This window comes from Rhamphochromis sp. 'chilingali', assembly GCF_963969265.1.
Source record: "Rhamphochromis sp. 'chilingali' genome assembly, chromosome: 18".
Classification (NCBI taxonomy): domain Eukaryota; kingdom Metazoa; phylum Chordata; class Actinopteri; order Cichliformes; family Cichlidae; genus Rhamphochromis; species Rhamphochromis sp. 'chilingali'.
Genome location: NC_137945.1, coordinates 26,291,477 through 26,314,447, shown reverse-complemented (window position 1 = coordinate 26,314,447; position 22,971 = coordinate 26,291,477). Strand labels below are relative to the sequence as shown.

General features: G+C 41.5%; 2 protein-coding genes across 3 annotated transcripts; one reads left to right on the top strand and one right to left on the bottom strand.

Annotated features, from left to right (window-relative positions):
• The first annotated feature begins 4,200 nt into the window (after positions 1-4,200).
• Positions 4,201-12,974, top strand: LOC308385974 (DIS3-like exonuclease 1). Its single transcript, XM_080865222.1, has 8 exons — positions 4,201-4,354; positions 4,437-4,725; positions 7,158-7,393; positions 8,579-8,733; positions 8,909-9,087; positions 9,178-9,323; positions 9,987-10,158; positions 11,727-12,974. The coding sequence occupies exons 1-8, from the start codon at positions 4,299-4,301 to the stop codon at positions 12,042-12,044; spliced, it is 1,551 nt and encodes a 516-aa protein (XP_080721348.1). The 5' UTR covers positions 4,201-4,298; the 3' UTR covers positions 12,045-12,974.
• A 412-nt stretch (positions 12,975-13,386) lies between these two features.
• Positions 13,387-22,286, bottom strand: LOC308385990 (TIMELESS-interacting protein-like). Of its 2 annotated transcripts, none has more exons than XM_080865245.1 (8): positions 22,269-22,286; positions 19,939-20,086; positions 19,390-19,480; positions 18,123-18,198; positions 17,692-17,814; positions 17,542-17,605; positions 16,547-16,759; positions 13,387-13,792 (listed from the first exon to the last, which is right to left on the bottom strand). In XM_080865245.1, the coding sequence occupies exons 1-8, from the start codon at positions 22,269-22,271 to the stop codon at positions 13,548-13,550; spliced, it is 963 nt and encodes a 320-aa protein (XP_080721371.1). In that variant the 5' UTR covers positions 22,272-22,286; the 3' UTR covers positions 13,387-13,547. The 2 variants fall into 2 exon arrangements, with proteins under 2 accessions (XP_080721371.1, XP_080721372.1); XM_080865246.1 differs by lacking the exon at positions 22,269-22,286 and adding an exon at positions 21,253-21,497.
• Between the last annotated feature and the right edge of the window lie 685 nt (positions 22,287-22,971).

Below are 22,971 nucleotides of genomic sequence, written 5' to 3'. Positions count from 1 at the left end.
CAAAACAGACTTGTTAAAGTATTGATTTTAATTTCAATTCAGGTTAGATTTTTTTTTTTGTGCGCAACGCAGATTTTCTGTGCGCAGAGACCGTGCCAGCAGTGCGCAATTGTGCACACACACAGCTTCGAGGGAACATTGCCGGTACCCATTCCTAACTCTGTTCCACATGTGTTATGTTTCCTTCAGGATTAGCTAAATAAGAGAGGATTATTTTCCATTTATTAAACTGCATTTAGCTACTCTTTCGTATCACATTTACTTTGGGAATGCACCAATTGGTCCACATCCTGTTTATGCAGGGCCCACTTTTAAACGGTAAATTGCTGAAAATGTAGCCATATATAGCGCTTTTCTGTGTCTTGCACTCCTTTGCATAGATTGAAGCATCTGTGTGTTCCTGTTTTGTTGAGTGTATCTGTCTGTGTGGCTGTTGAAGGCTACTGAGAGTGTGACCTTCACAGTTCACCAGAGGACCATCTATTACATTTGTTAGGTTATGCGTTTTTGATATTATTGCATCCTCACTGGCACACTCAGTCCTTAGTGTGGGCTTACCCTGCTCCATACCTTGTTAAGGATAAAGAACTTACAACCTGGAAGTAGATTATATCTCCCATAGTGAGATACAGAGAATGGTTGCTTACCAGGGTAACTCTGGTTTTCTGAAACCCAGGTGATGTTTGGTTTTCACCTCCAAACAATCGCAGTCAGAGATCAGGTGAAAGAGGAAAGAGCAGAGAGCGTCAAAATAAAAGGGAAATTATGGGAGCAAACACCAGAGTTTAACAATTGTTCATCACTAAATACAGTACAGATATTTTAATAAGGAGAGGTTATTTGAAAGAATGAAATTGATTTACTGATGAACAGAATTTAAACAGGTGATTTGCCGTTAGACTCAGATGGCCTATCTCAGCGGAACAGAACCCCGTCTGTGAAAAGGATTAGAGCAGGAGCCCCGAGAGCCTGGAAGCTGGTGGTGGAATGGTTGAATGGAGCATGAGTGATGAGATGAGGCGTGTACAAGGAAGAATAACCGAGGACACAGCATGAATGCTGATTGGCCTGGAGAAGGTGATTGGACTAGACCACTTCAGGAACGCCTTTAGCCACACCTCACCAGGTGTAGACAATCGGCAGTTAAACCTAGGCAACACCTGAAGACAACTGCATTTCCACTGTAAGGAGTGTAAGGGTTGCAATGGGCTGTAACAAAGGACAAGCACAGATGAGTCCACTATCATAGACTGGAACATCATTCATAACTTTTTATGTTATAAAGGGGGTGGCAGTAGAGCTTCTGTGATTGGTCACATCAGAGAGTGCTTGGTTATCAGAGAGTTACCATAGTAACCAAAGGTTTTAAAGATTGCAATATAGCTATTGTTGTCCAGAGGGGCCGATGGTGCGATATGGCAGCCTCGCTTCTGTCAGTCTGCCCCAGGGCAGCTGTGGCTACAACTGTAGCTGCCTCCACCAGTGTGTGAATGTGAGAGTGAATGAATAGTGGCATTGTAAAGCGCTTTGGGTGCCTTGGAAAGCGCTATATAAATCCAATCCATTATTATTATTATTATTATTATCAAATCAACAAAATATTAAAGAATCATTAAATATGTGGAATAGTTCATTCTTTCCTTTTTTCATCAGTGGTTTACACACTGGCTTGCAGGCAAAATGTCACTGGTTCGATTGCAACCGGAGATACAAATCAGGGTTGTGCCTGGAAGGGCATCTGGTATAAAACTCTGCCGTATCAAAAGATGCTGAGCTATCAGGTGTGGTGACCCCTTGTGACAAGGGAGCAACTGAAAGTGAAACACTGTTTTGCTTTGTCTTTGTGTAAAGTGTCCTTGAGTGTTTTGAAAGGCGCTTAATAAAATGTATTATTATTATTATTATTATTAATGTTTTGTATAGAATCATAACAAAATGTGAAAAGTTCAAAAGACTATGCGGCTGTTTAGCTGTGCCTGTCCGTCTGCCATCAGCTGAGAGAGATGCCGGTCAACTCTCTGGAGAAGCCGTGGACGGTAGACCCCTCTGAGGTGGCAGAGCGGCGGGATCTTAGGGACAGTCGCCTGGTGTTCAGCATCGATCCACGCGGCTGTGAAGATGTAGACGACACGCTGTCTGTACACAAGCTCCCCAACAGAAGGCTGGAGCTGGGAGTTCACATTGCTGATGTCACTCACTTTGTCAAAGAGGGTTCGCTCACAGACTTGGAGGCATGTTCAAGGTGAGGAACTGGTTGGAGTGGTTGGGTAGAGTAGGTGGGATATAAAAGGATAAAAGAAAATTACAGCATCTTGCATAAGTGTTCAGAGGAACTTTCAGAAGTACAAAGAGGCAAGAAAGTTGTTGCCTGAATTAATGTTGCATCAGCAGCATGCCTTGTAGCGCAATTATAAATAACACAGAGGGCCACCTTAAATAAGGCTCGTGTCTGATGTGAAGCATTAAGCCTTAAATGTCTATCATTTAATCACATGTAGAAGGACTTCACAGGGTCCATGATGGCTTTGAAAGTATCACTGGCACCAGGAATTGAACCAATGGTCAGCACATTGTTGGTTCAATCCCTGATGCCTTCGGGCTTCATGTTAAAGTCACCTTGCACAAAATACTTAACCCCCAAATTTCCCTGGATGCATCCGTTAGTGTGAGTGTGCATGTGAGAGAAAATGCTTAAAGGTATAGACTAACGCGCTGTATGAATATGTGTGCGAATGGACGAATGCTGGTCGTGCTAAAAGGTGGTTGGGGTTCTCACAGTAGAGAACTGCTACACACAGAACACAGTGGTCCATGTTGTTACGAAGAACTTGTGCTCATTTTGAGTACGATGCCATTAACAGGACAGGGGAATGTTTCCGCTGTGGGAAAGCCTGAGTGATTTTCACTGTGGCCTTCATAAACATATATTACTACGGGACATGGCAGCCATACTTGTACACAACATTCAACCAGAAGGTCATGCAGCAAAAAAAGGAAAAATGAGTCCGCTTCCAACTAAATTAGTTTTATTCTACTGAGTGGTAGAAGTAAAGAACAGTGTGTCACACATCATTTGTTTTCAGATCCCCTTTGTACAGTTACGGGTGTCAGGAAAACACCGGAGGTCACATGATGGCATGTGACCTTGAGTACCTGATGTTAATGGTTTGTCTATAATTGGCTTTCAGTGCATCTTATTAATAAAGAGGATGATGATACAAGACAGTTGAACCACAGTAATAGAACAAGAAGATATTCATCTGTGTTTATGTCCAGATATATGCACATGTTCTGATTTATTTATTTATTTTGTGCTGTATTGTACAAATGAATAAAACTGAGTTTAAAATATCTGCAGTAAATGAAGTGAAGGTCGGGGCTGCAAAAGTAATGCTTGCACTTGATCTCCACAAATTTTCCTTCCTGGGAACATGCAGCGATGACACCATGTGACAGGGAAGCAGCCCAAAAAAATTTGTGTCACAGCTGAACGGCCGACAAATCTGCAGCAAATGCATTCTGCTGTCATCTCGGTGTAATCTCGCTATAATCCAAAATCTCTACGGAATTCTTTCAGCACCTTGTTGAGTCTTGGAAGTGAAGAAAGGAGTGTTCAGAAGGCAGAAGTGTCTAACCCAGTGCTAATAAAATGTATCTGATAAAGTGTAGTCTGCAGATAAATTAGTAAGAAGGTCCATGAAGTGCATGTCGTTTTTTAAAGGCAGCAGCAGCAGCAGCAGCAGCATGTACAGAAGATGATTGAGAGCCGAGTGAGGAGAGAAACTCCGTGTAGACTGTTAACAACGTGCACTTATAAAATAATACTGAAATCTTACTATATATTTTTTATGTTGTGATTTTTAATGTAGTTTTGGTCCTCTGCTTTCTCTCTGACTTACTCTAAAATTCCATTTTACATTTCATAGCTGTCCACAAAGCAGCGTGCAGATCACCCACCTGTCCAGCTCGCCTCCACACTTTAAAGAAGTAAATTAAAATCTCATGATTGTGGTTTGAAGCCTTAAATTCTATTTCAGAAAATGGGGAATATTTATTAAATCATAAGAAAAACATTTTGCTTATTTATTTCATCCTTCCTGACTTATTAATAAACAGAAGGATGAAAATGACAAAGGTGGAACAAACTCTGAATATTTAGTACTTATTTTCAAATTATGTCTCACTTTTGATTAGAAAGAAGATGATAAAGCTGCTGCTTTGATCTCATTGCCTTTTTATATTTATTATGTCACTTCTTAAGGGCTACAACCTACTACCTGGCAGACCGCAGGTACGACATGCTGCCTGCTATTCTCAGCGCAGACCTTTGCTCACTGCTGGGAGGTGCTGACAGGTTAGTAGACTTCCCATCACACGTTTCATTTTCATATGCTTAAAATGCATGCTAGTTGTGTAACTGACACTTTCAAATTCAGGTATGCAATGAGCGTGCTTTGGGAGCTTGACGCAGAATCCCTTGAAGTCCAAGAGGTCTGGTATGGTCGTACACTCATCCGCTCCTCCTATCAGCTCCACTACGAGCTGGCTCAGGCGCTCCTCAACGGAGAACAGGTTGAGGTAGCGGAACTGGCCAACCTGGGTCCTCAGGAAAAGGGTTCTAAGCTAGCTCAACTCACTGAGGCACTTGAGATGCTCACACATGTAGCCAGACATCTTCGGGCAAAGAGGGACAGAGGAGGAGCGCTGGAGCTGGAAGGAGTGGAGGTATGATTGGTTTCTTGTATCTTCATAGAGTATTTTGTGTGTTTTGGTAATGTGTGTACTTAACAGTAAGACTATATAAATAAAGACTGCAAACATTTAAGGTTCATGTTCTTAATTGAAAGCGTAAGCATGTTATAGCTGAGTGTCTAACCCTAACACATCGTCATTACTGACGTCTAACATACGACACAAAATGATTCAATGAATCTGAAGTGAATCAAACAAAGTAAACCGTGCACATAGCTTCAGTGGAGAGAAATCCATTCTGCACATTAAAAACTGGAACCACTATCTTTCTCGCACATTTCAGCTGCAGAAGATTCTCCCTTCTAAGCTTCTGTCTAAGTGAAAGTTTGACTTAACCTCTGTGTTTGGTCATTTTGTCAGATGACATCATGGTTAGAAAATTCAGTATCAGTCACCCCGAAACACTTCATACAGCCGAGGGGAGGAAATCAGGTCAAAAGACACCTGTGGAAAAGGGCCAGGGATTAATGATAACTAATGATTAAATGGAGATTGGTCTATAAACATGTAGTCAGTGATAATGATGACAAAGAGGTGATGATGATGTTCGGCGTCATCATGAGAATCCCCCAGCTGCCACGGTCTATTGCAGCATAACTAAGGGAGGATTCAGGGTCACCTGGTCCAGCCCTAACTATATGCTTTAGCAAAAAGGAAAGTTTGAAGCCTAATCTTAAAAGTAGAGATAGTGTCTGTCTCCTGAATCCAAACTGGAAGCTGGTTCCACAGAAGAGGGGCCTGAAAACTGAAGGCTCTGCCTCCCATTCTACTTTTAAATACTCTAGGAACAACAAGTAGGCCTGCAGAGCGAGAGCGAAGTGCTCTAATAGGGTGATATGGTACTACAAGGTCATTAAGATAAGATGGGGCCTGATTATTTAAGACCTTGTATGTGAGGAGCAGGATTTTGAATTCTGGATTTAACAGGAAGCCAATGAAGGGAATCTGCTCTCTCTTTCTAGTCCCTGTCAGGACTCTTGCTGCAGCATTTTGGATCAGCTGAAGGCTTTTCAGCGAGTTTTTTGGACATCCTGATAATAATGAATTACAGTCGTCCAGCCTGGAAGTAATAAATGCATGAACTAGTTTTTCAGCGTCACTCTGAGACAGGATATTTCTAACTTTAGAGATGTTGCACAAATGGAAGAACGCAGTCTTACATATTTGTTTAATATGTGCATTGAAGGACATGTCCTGGTCAAACATGACTCCAAGGTTCCTCACAGCGTTACTGGAGGCCAAGGTAATGCCATCCAGAGTAAGAATCTGCTTAGATACCATATTTCTAACATGTTCAGGACTCAGTACAATAACTGAATGAATTTAGACGCAGGAGTCTTCCAGGTCTTTATGTTTAGTTTGGTTTTTTGCTGTGTTATTTACAGAATTACAGATGGATACCATATATTTCTTTTCATCGATAATAAATTATAGTACGGTCTAATAGAGACGTTATTTTTAAAATCAGGCGTCTAAGCAGAACACGTTCCTCAGCAGAAAACATTTTATCAGAAAGTCATTTCAGTGAGAATATTGGAATAAAGAAACCAAGCACTCCACTGTGAAACCACTGACAGTTTTCACATTAGATCACAGCCATTTATCTACAGCGGCTGGTCGGCCATCTGTTAAAACCTCATATGGACAATTCCTGTTGTTCTATAAGATGCTCTCTAATAGGATGTCTTGGATTTATTTATTATTCAGTTATTGCATTCCTGTTATGGCTGTACGCACACAGAATATTGATATGAAGTAAAAATGATTCTCTCGGGTTGCTTCTGGGATAGTGGAAAAACCAATATATTTCTAAAAGTGTGTTTAATGATTGAGCTGCCACCCAAAAATCAAGTTCTTATCTTGACAAAGCTGGATTATTGACCGCTGGTGAAACATCTGTTGTCCTGAAGGATAAGGACAACAGATGTTTCATCTTGATCTATTATATAAAACGGCCAAAACTGTGTTCAAATCCAAACTTTCTGGCTTCTTTTGGTTCCTGCTGAAGTACTTTGGGTCCCCTCAGTTCATCCTTAGTCTGAGAAAAGTTTTGTTCTCTCTTTAAGGCACATTTCCTTTGAGCTAACTTAAACTCTGATTGGCTGTCCACTATAAACAAAAAGCATGAACAGCAGATCGGTGGAGTTTCTGTGCCCATGAGCAGAGCTGTGTGCCTGTTAGGGATATGTGTTCTTACTGGTATGATAGAGAGCTGAACGTAGGAAAGACAGTAGACTGTTTTCAGGTTGAGATTCATTCACATTTGGTTCTCCGTGCAGCATTTGTTCCGGTGGAATGGTGCATGTTCAACTGAGTTAAAGTAAACTGTAGTAAAATGTGGCCCACTGATGCATTTTCATATTCTTTTTCATTGAAGTCACGTTAGAAGCATTTTCCCTTTTCAGGTGGGTGCCCAGCTGGATGAGGAGAGGAACATTACGGCCCTGGTCCCTCGTCAGCCCCTGGAGGTCCATGAGACCGTGGCAGAGTGCATGATTTACGCCAACCACTGGGTGGCCCGCAAGATCCAGGAAGCTTTCCCCAACCAGGCCCTTCTAAGGTGTCACCCACCACCACAACAGGAGCTATTCAACCAGCTGGTGGACACTGCAAAGGCCAAAGGTTTCACCATTGACACCAGGTAATGTTTTTGACTGTTCAGTATAGAAACTGAGGAAATGCATATTGTAGTCCAACGCACATCATGTTCAGACACACAAGTGTGTGAACCTGAAATGTTTGATAACACGGGGACACACTCAGGTGTCACATGAGCAGTCAGACAAGAAGAAGACATGTTCCTTCAGCTCAGGTTGAGGTTGAAGCCAAATATGCTTCCAAACCAAAGACTAGAACATATGATGAAGCATATCTTGCCTTTGGCTTCAGCTTCACAACAGCTGTCGTGGCAAGGTCGGTCTCCCCGACAGAATTAGTTTCCCCTGCGTCGGGAGCACACGCTGGGCTGTCCAAATCACGGACAAACAGGATCCCACATTCTTGATTTTCAGTTCACAAACACTTCTTATAACGACTAACTACTCCTGAAACTTTGGAGGTTTTAGCTCTTTACACAGTAAAGTTACAGGATAAATATAATTATCAGGCAAAATGTCCTTCGTTTGTTAAAATAATCCCGTCTGATACCACGAGAGGACAATAAATATTTCATTTTCTGTTGTAACCCTTAAACTGAATGGTAATGTAACGACACTCAGGTTTCACTTTTTTACAAAACTAAAACATCACTACTTCCACGTCTGACTGTTTGTAATGGAGGCGGCGTAACCTGGATCCACACTCCGTGCCCAGCGAACGCTCGCCACGCAGGGGGAACACATGCTGTCGGCGATGCCGACCTCGGCACAACGCTGATCCTGCCGCAGTTTGTTCCCCGGTTCAAATCCCGGACAAACAGGATCCCACAGCTGTTTATGCTTTTAAACCCGTTTTGCACAGAGAGCAGTGTTGAATATTCTCACACGGGAACAAAACAAACAACTCAAATAATTAAAGATGGTTTGTTTTTCTGTTTTTTAAAAGAGGCAGTGATTTATTTAATTACAACCTGTAATCTATTACAGTTAACTTTTATTTGTTTAACTGTTTACAAAAGGTCTGAGGATCTGAGGCGTGGAATGAACTGCAATGGAGTTTGAAAACAAAATATGAATGTGCGGTTGGAGGATTGTGGGGGGGGGGGGGGTTAAACCAACAGCAGAACCGGTCCCAGGACAAGAGACATGGTGATGCAAGTAGCTTTGTGTCACTGACTGCTGAGATGAGAGGCCTCACTCATCCCTGGTTTCTGGCTCTGTTCCTTCAGGTCCAACAAGGCTTTAGCTGCCTCACTGGACCGAGCTGTGGACCCACAGGACCCCTTGGTGAACAGGTTGTTCAGAATGATGGCCACCACTGCTATGTCACAGGCTCTGTACTTCTCCACTGGTGCTCATCCTCAAGACCAATACTACCATTATGGTACGATACCGCTGCACAGCTTTTATTGGCTGCACTAGAGTTTCAGTGTGACTGTGGGTCAGTCCATCCATCACACGTCTGCACACACTTGTCCAACGTCTGTTGTTTGTGAAGAATTATTCGACTGAGAACTAGAAAGAAGGCTAACGTGCTGATATTTGCTTCGTTGTCGTAGGTCTGGCTCTGGATCGCTACACACACTTTACCTCACCCATCCGTCGGTACGCAGACATTGTCGTGCACCGCCTTCTTACCGCAGCCCTGCACATGCAGAGGGGCGTTGTATCTGGTAAAGCACCAGCCAGTAACAAAGAAGTGGAGGAAATGGCTCACCATGTCAACAGCAAGAACAGGGTCAGGGGTGTTTTATTGTTTGTGTTTTTCAATGATTCACCTCTTACTCTATTAACAGAAGCTGTGCTGACGTCTGTGTTTCATTTGCAGGCAGCACAGGCAGCCCAAATGCGATCCACAGCACTGTTTCAGTGTCTGTTTTTCAGAGAACGAGACCCTCAGACAGACCCGTGCTGTGTGGCTGACGCTGTTGTCTACTCCATTCGAGACAACGGTGTCTTGGTGTTTATCCCAGAGTAAGAACCTTCAGTCCTGTGTTTTGTTCTGCAGTCTTCTTCTTTTCCTTTGTTTAATGGAGCTGTACAGCAGCTCACAGACGGCCAACCACTCGTGTATTTTTAATAGACGAATTCAAAGTTTATGACAATGAATGAATTTGTTGGAAGATGTAATTGCACGCTAATCAATGTATATTTAACAGTATACACGCTAGTTTTATTTTCTCTTAAAAAACCTCAAAATGAGTTTTAAATTGTATAAATTTACTAAACTAATTCCTTAAACATTTATTGTGAGCAGGGAAAATCGGCTAAAACCCCAAATCTTTTCTCTACCAGGCTTTAAATAAGTTAATTGCATTGCTGAAGTTGAGTCTGTGGGGAGGGACGGTGCTTTGGAGCCAGCCTTGTGTTTGTGGCACTTCTACGTTAGCTTAGCTAACCTCTGGAGGTTGCTGCTTGTTTATTGCAAGGAAAGTGTAATTTAATAACATCAGTGTTCTCCATGCTTGTGGTGTTACAGGGATATGCAATATTAACAGTTTATTAAAATGTAACCTGTGGTCATTTTGAGAAGGCTGTAGAATCCATGTAATGATTAAAATCACAGGGCGCAAAGCAGGTTGAGTAATATCACTGAGTAAGTAAGGCTGCCTCTGACCACAGCCATGTTGTTCACAGGTATGGTGTGAGGGGGCCTGTGTATCTGAAGAACAAAGAGGGCCTGGTGGTGGTAGCGGGACAGGACGGCAGCTGTGATTGGCAGGGTGGCACTGTGCGAAAATACCCGGACCGCATTACCACCACCTCCAGCTGTGGCACCTCCACCTTCAAACTGTTTGACCACATCACCGTAAGTCACAGAAAACGCTAATCAATCATTTTAGAAGGTTTCCAGCAATGCAGCGCCTAAAGGCGACGATTCCAAATATATATGCATGAGTGTATATGAATCACAGGTTCATACGACTACTGGATCTTTTGTGGTCCAACATTAAGAGACGTTTTATGATCTTGTTGTGATAAAGTGTTGTGTGGTTGCTGCTTTGTTAGCTAATCTCAAGGTAACAAAACGTCAGTAAGATGAATGAGACGAAAATGATTCCTGAAAATAAATCATTTAAAGTTATTCAGTTTATTGTTTTTAAATATTATATGAAAACAAAAACATAAGTGTGGGGGGGGGGAGGCTCTCCTCCAAGACAAGAAATGTAATGCTTCCAGTTTGTGGCGTTTCTACACAAACCTTTTTGTAAAGGGAGATAAAAAATGACAGTGGGCGGTAATTGTTTTCACATAAACGCCTTTAAACGCTGCACGGTCGCACTCTCTCTCTCGCACTCGATAAATGATCCATTGTTGCTCTGCACACGTTTGTTACCACAAACGTCGCATGCACTTATGTCATTGTCATGAGACACTCTTGCAAACAAACTCACGGTTTAGTAACACAGTAGAGCAGCGTGTTTACGGGACAGTAACAGTAATCTAATTACCTTTTTTGCAACAGTAATCCCTTACTTTACTCGTTACTTGAAAAAAGTAATCTAATTATGCGTTGCTGCCCATCACTGGCGTCAAGTTATATTAAGTTCAGGCATGTTACACACGATGATTGTGAGGAATAAGTGCATGTGATTTAAGCAAAAAGAGCAGGAAACATTACCCTAAGGTTAGCTAACAAAAAGAAACTGAAGTAACGGTGTGTTATTCTCACATCTTTGGCTTTAAGACATGAAAAAGTGACAGAGTACTGCTGCTTCCACTGTTATCAACATCTTTTCTTTCTTTCATGGACTTATCCTGGGGTCATAAATGTCAAAGGGCAAAGGCAATGCTAACAACATAGCTTACTGATGGATGATGATGGATGACACATGTGGCCAAAACAAGATAGAAAGAAACATTAGCCCAAACACAAGTTGTCCACCACAGCATTGACTGCTGTCAAGCTATGATCATATCAAACAAAGAGATGATGATGATATTCAACAAACAAATCAACAAAACAACAACCTCACTGTGACACTTGACCGAGGTCACAGTGTTAATGAATGTTTTTCTCCCCCTCTGCTCCAGTCTCCACGTCGTGTGAATGTTAGAAAGCACAGTAAAGAAAGTTCGTGTACGGATGGATGAACGTTTGTTACATTGGATACGTGTGTGTAACATACGTATCCAATTTATCCTATTTATGAACAAAATTGTGGCACAGTCGGAAACTTCTCCACTCTACACCACTGTCTACTTAGCTGTGACGCTGCGCACAGTGCTGAGAGGACTGCTGTTATATATTACGTCACAAACCTTAAGTGGGCCTGTCTTTGCATAGCATTCCATTAGACTATTTTCAGTAGGTGCCATTACTGTGTAGTGATCGAACTGAGGAATACTGTGACTTACGTTCTCTGCTCTCTTCAGGTTCGTATTTCTGTCCACTCTTCAACTTGCCACGCTGACCGTCTAAACCTCGAGGTCATCAGCAACAAGCCTCACCACAGTGCCAAGTCCCAGCAGCCCAGCCCTCAGGGCCGCAGTCAGCTGGTCAAAGAGGTGGTGCGTCAGAATGAAGAGGCGCTGGCTCAGGAGAAGACAGCCCGGCGCCCCAAACTCTCCAAAGAGGAAAGAGAGTTTCGTCAGAGCAAAACTCCCAGTCTGTACTCTATTCTGGAAGAAATCAGAGAGTTGGCTCTGATGGATCTGGAAAGGGCTTCACGCCTCCCGGCAACAACAGCATAGAAACGCTGTAGCCCAGCTTTACCTCCAAGCAGACACTTGTGAGAACTGCACGCTGTGCGCTAACAGAACGGTGATCATTGAAGATCACTCGTGCTGAGTCATCCAGGTCATTCTTGTAGCTCCAGATTGTGTGTGGACAAACCACACGAGTGTGTGAAGTCACAGGAAAGCAAACACAATATTAAGTAAAAACATGTCCCGCCATCTTTTTAGAAACCAGAGTCAAACCGAATCAGTGGATACGTTTTGTAAAAGTTAGTTTTTAAAATCACATCAAGTTAAACTTAGTTGTAAGGAGGATAGGGAACGTGTTAATGCCAGTGAAGTGTCAGCAGTTACTTTGACAAGACCTAGTACTCACTGCAAATGTGGTTCAATCCTGCAGGAAACTAGTCAACTGCAGCAGGTTAAAGAAGTCTGGTAACAAAAGGCTTTTCTCTCAGCACCAGTGATCTCAATATCTCACTGGTGGGATCAATGTCTTGTGTAAATTAAATGTCTTGTGTTATAGAACCATTTTTGGTGAGTTCACACATATTGTACTACCTGTGACCACTTCATACAAAACCCAGCACGAGTATTGTTCTGGAGATGATAAAACGTCCACTCGTCCATTTTCTTCTGCACGTCCTGGAATCTGTCCCAGCTGTCATAGGGTGAGAGGCAGGATACGCCCTGGACAGGTCACCGGACTGATAAAACTTCATGTCACTCATTAGCAGACTTTAAAATAAACCCGTAGAGTAATGAAATACACCTGAGGTTGGTTGTGTTGGAAGTGATGTATAAAACTAGGATGTATTTATCTTATAGTTTGTATATCAAGAGCCTGTATAGAAGACACCAACACCAAGGACATTTTTATTGTTTGAACTGGTAAATAATCAGAAGCGTTTTTTGGTTTGTGGATTTTAAGATTGTTTTCTAGAACTACCAACAGAAATATGAACTGTACATAACTATTTCAATATGTGTGCAGTGGCCTGTAATTAAAAATGGTGTTTTCATTAGCGCAGATGGAGCCACTTCATCGTGTTGCGTTTCATGTCCCTGCAGTAGCTTAAGAAAGAACTGTTCATAATTGAACGAGCACTTAATGCTTGGAAGAGGGTGATGGTCAGTTGACAGCTCACATACTACACACACACAGAGGCCTTTTATAGAAACATGTTTGCAACCAAAATTCTGCCAATAGTGAAACTGGAGAAAGAAGATGCATCAGAGCAGGAACTGTGGATCAGTTCAAATATTTTTCTGTAACAGATACCAACACATGGTAAATACGTTTAGGATTCGGACTTTTAAAAATAAGAAAAACATTTATTTCCATTGATTATAAATGTCTTTGCTACCCCAAAGCTGACGTCACAGTAGGAACATGTGCTCAAGATATAAACCACCAGAAATGCACAACATTACTCGAATGAGCAGGCACGAACATTGGGAAACCTTTAAATCTGCTCACTGCCAAAGCTTTTCAGCAGAAACTGCTGCACGTGAACTTTAATCCCCCTCTACACAGTCGTTGCTGAGCTGTTGCTCAGGGCTGAGGCCGGTCTCAGCCTCAGCGGGCTCAGAGTCTTTGGGGGGAAGCGGGCTGGTTTGTTGCGTGGAGGTGTTGTTGGAAGGCTCGAGGTCAGGATCTTCTACAGTTTCATCTCCATCAGTAGAACCTTTGATGACATTTGGTGAGGATGCAGCTGGAGGTTTGTCTCCTAACATGTCAGCAGTCTGAGAGGCTGAAGGGCCTGAAAGGGTTGAGAATTAGAAACAGTGATGGTTTCAGTCAACACAGACACACTCAGTCTACTACGATTTATAAAAGACAGGCAAAGCTGAGATAATGAAAAATGAAACTGTAAACTGCAGGGTTCAAACTCATTGTTCAGGGTCAAATTTAAGCACTTTAAGCACTTTCAAGGTCCATTATCAAGCTTTTCCAGCACATTACCAAAAAAACAGTTTGCATGTTCCACTTTGCATCACCTCAGTAAGACCATGTAAAAATTAAAACAAATCGTCTTAGGTTGACTTAAATGTTCTTTGTTCCTCTTTTGTTAAAACAGAGAAAAATGCACCACACAAAAATACTGAAAAAGGAAATGGTTGTCTTATATGCATATAGTGCACAAACTCAAAAAACTCATTTCTCTCAAAAATGCAGATGTGCAAATGTGAACAAATCAACTTGTTAGAGATGCTCATCTCCACTTGGAAAAAACAACCACACAAAAGAAGAAATCTGCACAAATGAACAAGTCTGCTCATCAGATATTGATGCTTCTTTCCTACGTGACACAACAACAGGAGACAGATGTTTGGTACTTTAACTAGTTAAGCACCCACACCACCAAAAATGGGGGAAAAGAGAGGAGATCACATTTAATCGGTTATAACACGAGGTCAGAAATATAAGTGCAGACATGAGTGTCCACAGAAGCCTCTGAATCTCAGCTGTAAACCATTTCTACAAACACCAAACAGTTAAAAGAGCAGTTACATCACCATGAATCTGTGGACAGGTAACATCCATATTTTGATTTATGATTTTCTGGAGTTAAATGTGACCCAAAGTATATTTTATAGCATATAAGCTATAAAATACTTTTAAAAATTAGGTGAGGGAAATAATCATTTTTTTCTATGTTTGAGTCCCAGTAACTTTGACATAGTAACATCTGCAGTAATATTTACCCCTCTGATGACAGCTCACAAGCGTTAGCTTTATTTTGATACCAAGACTGTTTACACAGAGTTTGTAATTGCAGAGAAATACTCCATTTATTTTGGCCTCTTCATTTTCGAGCAGGAAGCTCAGAAAAGCCCTGGGGGCCTAACAGGTCAAAGTTCATTCCCAATAAAACTAACTGTGAGATGTTTGACTACATTGCTCTCTGGATTATTGTTACAGTCCTAAATGATCAGCTTTAAAGTGTTTGTGCTAATAACACCATGTACAGTAAGTTATAAACTGTAAACACATTTTTATGGGTGAAGGCTCATAATAGAGACCGATCAACAGGTCATTTTCTTTTCTATGGGTCTCATTTAAATCACATTACATCATTTCTGCGGTAAATGAGGACCCTGAAGAACGATTTAATGTCACTGTTAAAGATTTGTAGACAATAGATCGCAGACAGCTGGCTCCGCTTTAACTAAAGAGGAAGTAAAAACAGTTTGGATCACAAGTGTAAGGCAAAAACAAAAATACTACGCCTAATTGAAGCTGACATCAGACAGGCAGTAAAGAAATCAATGTTTTCTACATGCTTTGCCTCTTATTACCAAACTCCACACTAATGTGAGGAATCTCTGGTGGTTTGGACGAACTGTGCAATACGGGAACTCGTCACTCGACCTTCAGGGTTTCTGGTGGATATATACACTAGATCCACTTCACTATATTGTAAGGAGTATTCACTCACCACCCATCATCCAAATCATTGAATTCAGGTGATCCAGTAACTTCCACAGCTGTATAGAATCAAGCACCTAGGCATGCAGACTGCTGCTACTAAGTGGAAGTGTTTGGGAACGACAGCAACTCAGCCATCAAGTGGTGGATCACGTAAAATCCCAGAGTGGGGGTCAGTGGATACTGAGGCGCACAGAGGTTGCTAATTTTCTGTGGAGTCCATCGCTCCAAACTTCACGTGGTCTCCAGATTAGCTAAAGAACAGTGCACAGAGAGCTTCGTGGAATCCATTTCCATGGCCGAGCAGCTGTAGTCCAAGCCTTACATCACAGAGTGCAACGCAAAGCAATGGGACACAGCGGTGTAAAGCACGCCGCCACTGGACTCTAGAACAGGAGAGATGCAGTCTATGGAGCGACGGATCACAGTTCTCAATCTGGAAAGCCGATAGACAAGTCAACTTAGCAGTTGCCAGGACAACAGAGCTCCAGGTTTGGTGGCAGGGGGATTTCGGTGCGGGGTTGTTTTTCAGAAGTTGGGCTCAGTCTCTTCGTTCCAGTGAAAGGAACTCTTAATGCTTCAGCATGCAAAGACATTTTGGCTCCCGACTTTAAGGGAACAGTTTGGGGATGGCTTCTTCCTGTTCCAGCATGACTGGGCACCAGTGCACAAAGCAAGGTCCACAAAGACATGAACTCTGGCATGGGAGTCCTGACCAGAACACCACTGGGATGAATGAGAGCAGAGACTTGGAGCCAGGCCTTCAACATCAGTGTCTGACCTTACAAATGGTCATAAACTCCCATAAACACTCCCAGAAGAGTTGAAGCTGATATAGCTGCACAGGCGGACGTCGTGAATGGGATGTCACTCGAGTTCATATGAGTGTGGGGGCAGATGAGCAAACACTTTTGGCAATATACTGTACATTCAATGTTTTGCTTTTTGTATTTTCATATAAAGTTAATACACCAATGAAGCTAGATGATCCTTATGAACCTTCGCTGGATGTTTTGTAGCAGAATCATTAATTATTTCTGTTATATTGTGTCCCAGCTGTATGATACATTTTTGCCATTCTTACCAATTTGCTGCTGGCGTGCGCGCCTCTTTTCCAGGGCCCGCTGTCTGTTCAGCTCAATACGTTTCTGCTGCTCTTCGGTCAGAGAGGGAGTAGGTGGGGGAGCGAGGGCTTCGGCAATCTGCCCTTGGGGAGCATTAATAAAACTCTCTCTGCTGAACAGATCAGGATCCCCAAATGTTTCCAGTTCACGTTGTACCTCTTCGTCACCAGCACCTGAACACAATTTCAAGCAGTGCTGATAATTAAGTCCTGTGGAATATGGCAAGTATTTCCTATGTGCACCTGCAGGTGTGAATCCACCGTAGGGCTGTTCGATACAACGATATATACAAAAACGTCTATTTCATTTTACGCTATCGTTTGTTTCGTGGTGTCGCAAAATAAACTGTTTACGGCAATATTTCTTCATGGTTCTGATGTCACTGTAGTAAAGTTCTCTCTTTCTCTTATATATAACCACACTACGGACGGACAAGCGCCTGTTTTTATGCGTTGTCGTTAGCAACAACGACGGTAAAACCATCGCGTGTCCGCTTGTTTATGTTCCACATAAACCTTTCAGAATAAAGCTCAAGATCCTGTTGAGGCTTTTCAAAATAAACGGAATCACGTGAAAGAGCAGAGTGTTTACGGATGAGAAGTAAAACAGAGCCGCCAGGTGCTAAAAAATAAACCTTAGACTCAAACGTTAGAACAGGCTTTCCCCCGCAGCACGCCGTGTAATAAATACTCACAAAGAAAACGGCGCCGTTACAACTTCTGTCTAAAAATGTGTCGTTTCATGCATCGGTTAAAACACTCGACTCCAGCTACATGACGCGCAGCTGGAAACACTTCACGCAAGTCGAGATTCACAGAATTGACAGAAAATGTTACATTTCTGTGATTTATATCGTTATCGGACGATAGAATTCTTATATCGGGAGATGAGACTTTGGTCATATCGCACAGCCCTAGTCCACCGTATCCCCATCAGTAATGATTTTTCTTCTTACCATCTGTACTTGTAAAATCTTCATGTGTCAGGGGCATGTCCAGTCGTATTCGTTTAAGACATGTCTATAGAAGAATGAGTAAAAAATTACAAATTCTGAACATTAGGAATCCCACACGCTTGCAGGAAATATTCTACTGCTTCCTCTCACCTGCACTTCCTTTTTGCTGCCGAGCCTTTCCACTTTGTCAATAAAATCTTCAAATTGCAATTTGGGGTACAACCTGTGGGCCCAGTTCTCCATCTTCTGCATCAGCAGCCGCAGGTCTGCAGCCTAATGGGGCAAACATCAAAAACAGCGAGTAGTGATATGAAAGAGGGCTGTGTGTGATAGGACGCTTCTTCTTCCCACTAAAAAATGACTTCCAGTCATTGGAACAAAAGACATCTTAATTTGGTAAACCAACCTCTGGTTCCCCTCACTCATTTTTGACCACGACAGAAAGGGCAACTTTTGACCTTTTAGTCTCAAACCAAATTTAGGACATCTAATTAAAAGCTGACAGGCCAAACAGATTTAGCTCAAAAACCAATGTTCATTCACATCTGGTAATTGGTGGGACAGATGTTATCATATCCTACCTCGTGTCCTTTGCCTTTGAACTGGATATTGTCAAAGAGAGTGCCCAGAGCTGGAAGCCCTCGATCTGATATCAGCCTGGGAAAAAATATTAAGACTAAGTTAAACCATTAATGGATTACAAGCAGGGTTAGCAGCACATCCAGGCGTATTTGGCTTATCCAATTCAGGATCGTGGATGGCTGAAGCCCATCCCAGCAGCCAGGTCGCCAGCCTGTCACAGGGCCAACACAGACAGACCCTCTGAATGGAAATGTCAGTGCCTTCAGATGTACCATGTTCAGAAGGCAGTAGCTTGTTGGGGGGGGGGGTAGGGTGTTTGGTTTTCAGGGTGCCCACAACCTTTCTTTTCCTACCTGTTTGTACATAAGGCAGTATAATGAGAAATAGTCAAATTTCTCCATCTAAAAATAAAAAATAAAAAATTGCTATATATATATATATATTTATAGCAAAGTTGCAATTAATTTGAATATTTTATCAAATGAAAATCTATGTTTTTCTTTAATACAGCTTGCAAGTTTTATCCTAAGTATAATCGACGTTCTTACTTAAAAGCTTATTTAACATCCTTTGATTTAGTATAACTTAGTTCTGTCCAGGAACATTGTGAACAGAACAGTAACAGAGGAGTGCCACTGGAACACCCACTGGGAGACTACTGGGAACGAGCCTGACTTATGGTTGGCAATACTAACCAGGTTCACACTATAGGTGTACAGAGACTGGAAACATCTTTCTCACACACATCCAGGGATGTCTCCAACGCTCTGACAATTTTCAGTCTGGGAATTTTGCCCATCCAAATGATGAAAACAACAATGGTATTAGAGTCTTTCTTCTTTAAATGACTGGCAGAGTGAAGCTGCACCATCATCACACAGATGCAGTCATTTGTACCCGCCGCTAAAGCGTAAGAAGACGCTGCAGTACTCTGCGAAACGACAGGTGTCGCCACTCAGATAATATCACATCACTTTTTTTGTGCAAAGTTCTTTCCACAAACTTACGTTTTCAAACATTTGCAACAACTCTGTGTGTCAGTGTGTCTCTGAGCCTCTGTGCACGATTATTAGTGAAACGGTGATAAAAACCAGTGCAGTCACAGACTCGTGTTCAACCTGGCTGCAACACTGACAGTCTGCACACGTCAATCAATGATTTTGGCCTCCTTGTGTCCCAGCTCACACAAGATGACATCAAATTCCTATTTAAATGCGCATTTTAATGCATTTCAACCCTCTGTCGTGATATAAATGTCTTTGCTACCTGTGGGAGTCCAGCTTGGGTTGGGGTCTCTTCACGCCTCTCCTTTTAGCAGTAGGGACATCAGCCAGCTGTGATACCTCACCTTCATCTCCTGCATTGAAAACACATGACAACAGGATGTGTTTCTAACTCATTCTGTTGGCAGCGTGGCAAACTTCAAGCTTATCTTTAAATCCAGACAAATTATAGACTGGAGGTTACAGAAGAAATGTGCTGGTTTGAACAGTATCTGATAGGTTTCATTTGCTCACGCAAACAAAAACATGTGTGTTGTTATTGTTAGAAACATCCAGTCTCAGAGAGATGCTGAAAAACCAGTTCATGCATTTGTTAATTCTAGGCTGAACTAACAAATTCATTATTATCAAGCTGTTCCAAAAAGCTTTGTGGAAGGACTATGAGAGGTTGTATTTCTCCCACATTAGCCTTTTTTCCTGAATCTTATTTTTCTATGATTCTTCATTAAACCATGAATTTAAAATACAAAGTTCTGAATCATCACATCTTAAAGACCTCATAGTAATCCTGTAAGAGCACAGCAGCATCTACCATCTGCAAAAGGGTCTCCTTCCTCCTGGCCTCCCCGGCCTGGGGAGTGTGGTGGTGGGAGTGGGGGGAAAGCTTCATCCTCTATGCCGTCATAGTCAGGAATGTCCTGCGGGCTATTTTCCTGTGGGTCAACCATGGTGAGTCGGTCCTGGAGACAAAGTAAAAGACGTGTGAGCCCCAGTCGTCAACAGCATCAGCATTAAGTTACATGAATTTAACTGCAAGTTGAAAAAATGACATTTATTTCTGTAAGAGTAATTCTTTACTGTGTTACAACATCAACATGAAAACCTAAAAAAAACTGGCATTTACTTTTTTCTTTTTTTACATCAACAGGAGGAGCTGTACAGACACTCATCCCACCTGGAATTATACCCCAAATTCAGAAATGTACTATTATGATACATTAATGGTCCATTATGTTTGTTTCACAGTTATATACATAATACAATTTATAGATTTGTATATATTTACATTCTATCAGGGATGAACTGGTTGTGAACCTTTGGGCTGATAATGACATTTAAAAGTTACAATTTGGATGAATTATTACTGCGATACTTCTTTTGGACTCTGTAGTACCACAGAAATATCATTAAAGTAACAGGTTTGTTTTAAAGTCTTTCAGCTGTTCCGTAAGCATCATCGTCATCATCATTTATATAGCACTTTAAAAACACACCTGGCAGACCGAAGTGCTGCACAATACAAATGTAGTAATAAAATAGCAAAAAACAAACATAGCAATAAAGTAAACTCTTGAGCCAAAATGATGTGACACAACTAGGGCTGCCACAAACGATTATTTTGATAGTCGACTAGTCACCGATTATTTATGCGATTAGTCGACTAATCAGATCATCATCCACTGGACGTAAAACTACAGCTTATTGCACCATGCAGCATATGCTCTTATATAACTATCATTAGCTTATAGCTTTAAGCTTTTAAGGTGCTAACTAAAAATAAAGACAAGATGATAGTTTATTCAATTTTAATGAAATTTGCAGATTGTTTCGGTGAAGTTTAATAAACTCCTTGCTATCTAAAATATAACAGGACAACGGAGTATATTCTCCAGCATCTCACACTTCTGATAATCAGCTGTCTGCTTGACGTTTATTCAGCTGTGTAAAAACTATAACTTTAATCTCAGACAAACCGATTTACTCAGGAACAAATAAAATACTAAAAAAAAAAAAAGCCAAACAACAACATTTTTAATTTATCTAAGTGACTCATATATATTTAACCTGAGTAGCGAAAGACGGCGGTGGGTTTGAAAACAATTTGCCTGGAGTCCGGTGTTCTCACCGTGCTAGTGACCTAGCCCCCGGCTAGCTATCGAGCTAGTGGGTAACAGACGACTCTGAAAACGTCGGAGCGCTTTTGAAAATATGTGGTGTCCTGATAAACTGAGCCGATATTTGAGGTTTACACAGCTACATTCTCGGCTGAAAATATGTTAAACGTTTATTTTGTGACCCAGAAAGAATAATAAGAGTAATATTAAAACTAACTAGCTGCCGCCATTGTTGGAAACTGAGCTGGGCCGCGCTATGAATTCTGGGACACAGCTGCTGCTTCTTCTTCTTCTTCTTCGGGGTTTAACGGCAGCTGGCATCCTTGTACATGCAGTGCTGCCATCTTCTGTTTCAGTCCGTTATTACACTCTTAAATCCTGCTACTTATTCCTGCGTCTTTTGGGATCTTACAAAGCTTCAAACGACGCGTCGACTATTAAATCAGTCGTCGACGATTTTGATAGTCGACGTAATCGTGACTAGTCGACAAATCGTGGCAGCCCTAGACACAACACAGACACAAAAGGAAATCTTCTACATTGTTTTGCTGTTCACACAAGTTCTAATGCTACCCTTTGTTTCTGGAAGGAGACGATTTTCTGTCCAGTATTAAAGTTCAAAGAACAGGGTATCCGTCTCCAGTGGGCTGCTAAACAAGTTTACCAGAAAAATCAGACCCACGGTCATGTTGTGTCACTTTGAGTGATTAGTCAGCAGCAATAACAGGGAATGACAAACTGACAGACTTTGGATATAAAACAAACAATTTAAACATTTAGAAGTTAAACATCTTCTCGGATTCCTTTTGCTGCACATGTCTATGTATGTATTTGCTGTACAGTGTCATTTGTTTGGAACATTAATCTTGATGTATACATAAACATTTGATTTAAAAAACGTGTTTAAAAATGAACACTGACACAATTAAACACAACACTGGTGCACGGTGACTGCAAACAGAAGCAGCTGCTTGTATCCTCCTGTGGATACAAACCAGCAAGAACTCATCAGATCTCTGTCACTTACCATTAATGAAGTTTGGCTTTTATTAATAAACAGAGAGCACGGATATCTATGGAAGAAATATAGTATCATCAGAATTCAAGTATTTTTAGACATTGAATTTATGACACTGAATTTTTATCCTCCAAATTTCCCTGCAAAAATATTCACCTGCAAAAATTCACCTGCAAAAATTCACCTGAAAAAAATTCACCTGCAAAAATTCACCTGAAAAAAATTCACCTGCAAAAATTCAACTGCAAAAGTGATGAACTTTAATGACCCAAGCCAGAGCAATCAGCACCAGATCGAGTCGAGTGGCTCTCAGCCAATTAAATTACGCTGTTTGATCACATGACACCGTTAGCCAGCAGTGTGTCTCCTAAAAGAGAGCTGTTTAAAGGTGAGTGATTAAGTTTTTCTCCTAAATAGAGATCATTACAGAACGCCTAGTCCTACTTAAAATCCCATTTATTATTATTATTTTTTTTATCATCTACTCGAACTAAGGAAAACGTTTGACTAACTCAAAGACAATTTCCACGCCTCCCCTGCCTGACTGCAGAGGCAGTTTTGAATTTAGGAGCGCCAAGATGGCAGCGGCAAACCCTGGCGGCTCTCCGGTGAGTATATATATATATTTTTTTTATCTTCAAGTTTGTCTTTTGAAACCTTAATTTTATTTAAATCCGTTGCTCACGTATAAAGTACACAGACGGGGTCTTTG

Bases quoted from the DNA above. Each gene is read 5' to 3' on its own strand.
- LOC308385974 (XM_080865222.1), top strand. From the start codon at position 4,299: ATGCTGCCTGCTATTCTCAGCGCAGACCTTTGCTCACTGCTGGGAGGT. The intron at 4,726-7,157 runs GTATGATTGGTT...TTCCCTTTTCAG, and splicing joins TGGAGCTGGAAGGAGTGGAG to GTGGGTGCCCAGCTGGATGA. The intron at 9,088-9,177 runs GTCAGGGGTGTT...TTTCATTTGCAG, and splicing joins ATGTCAACAGCAAGAACAGG to GCAGCACAGGCAGCCCAAAT.
- LOC308385990 (XM_080865245.1), bottom strand. The intron at 16,760-17,541 runs GTAAGAAGAAAA...AATTGTGTTCAG, and splicing joins AGATTTTACAAGTACAGATG to GTGCTGGTGACGAAGAGGTA. The intron at 13,793-16,546 runs GTAAGAATGGCA...CAACCCTTTCAG, and splicing joins CGCACGCCAGCAGCAAATTG to GCCCTTCAGCCTCTCAGACT.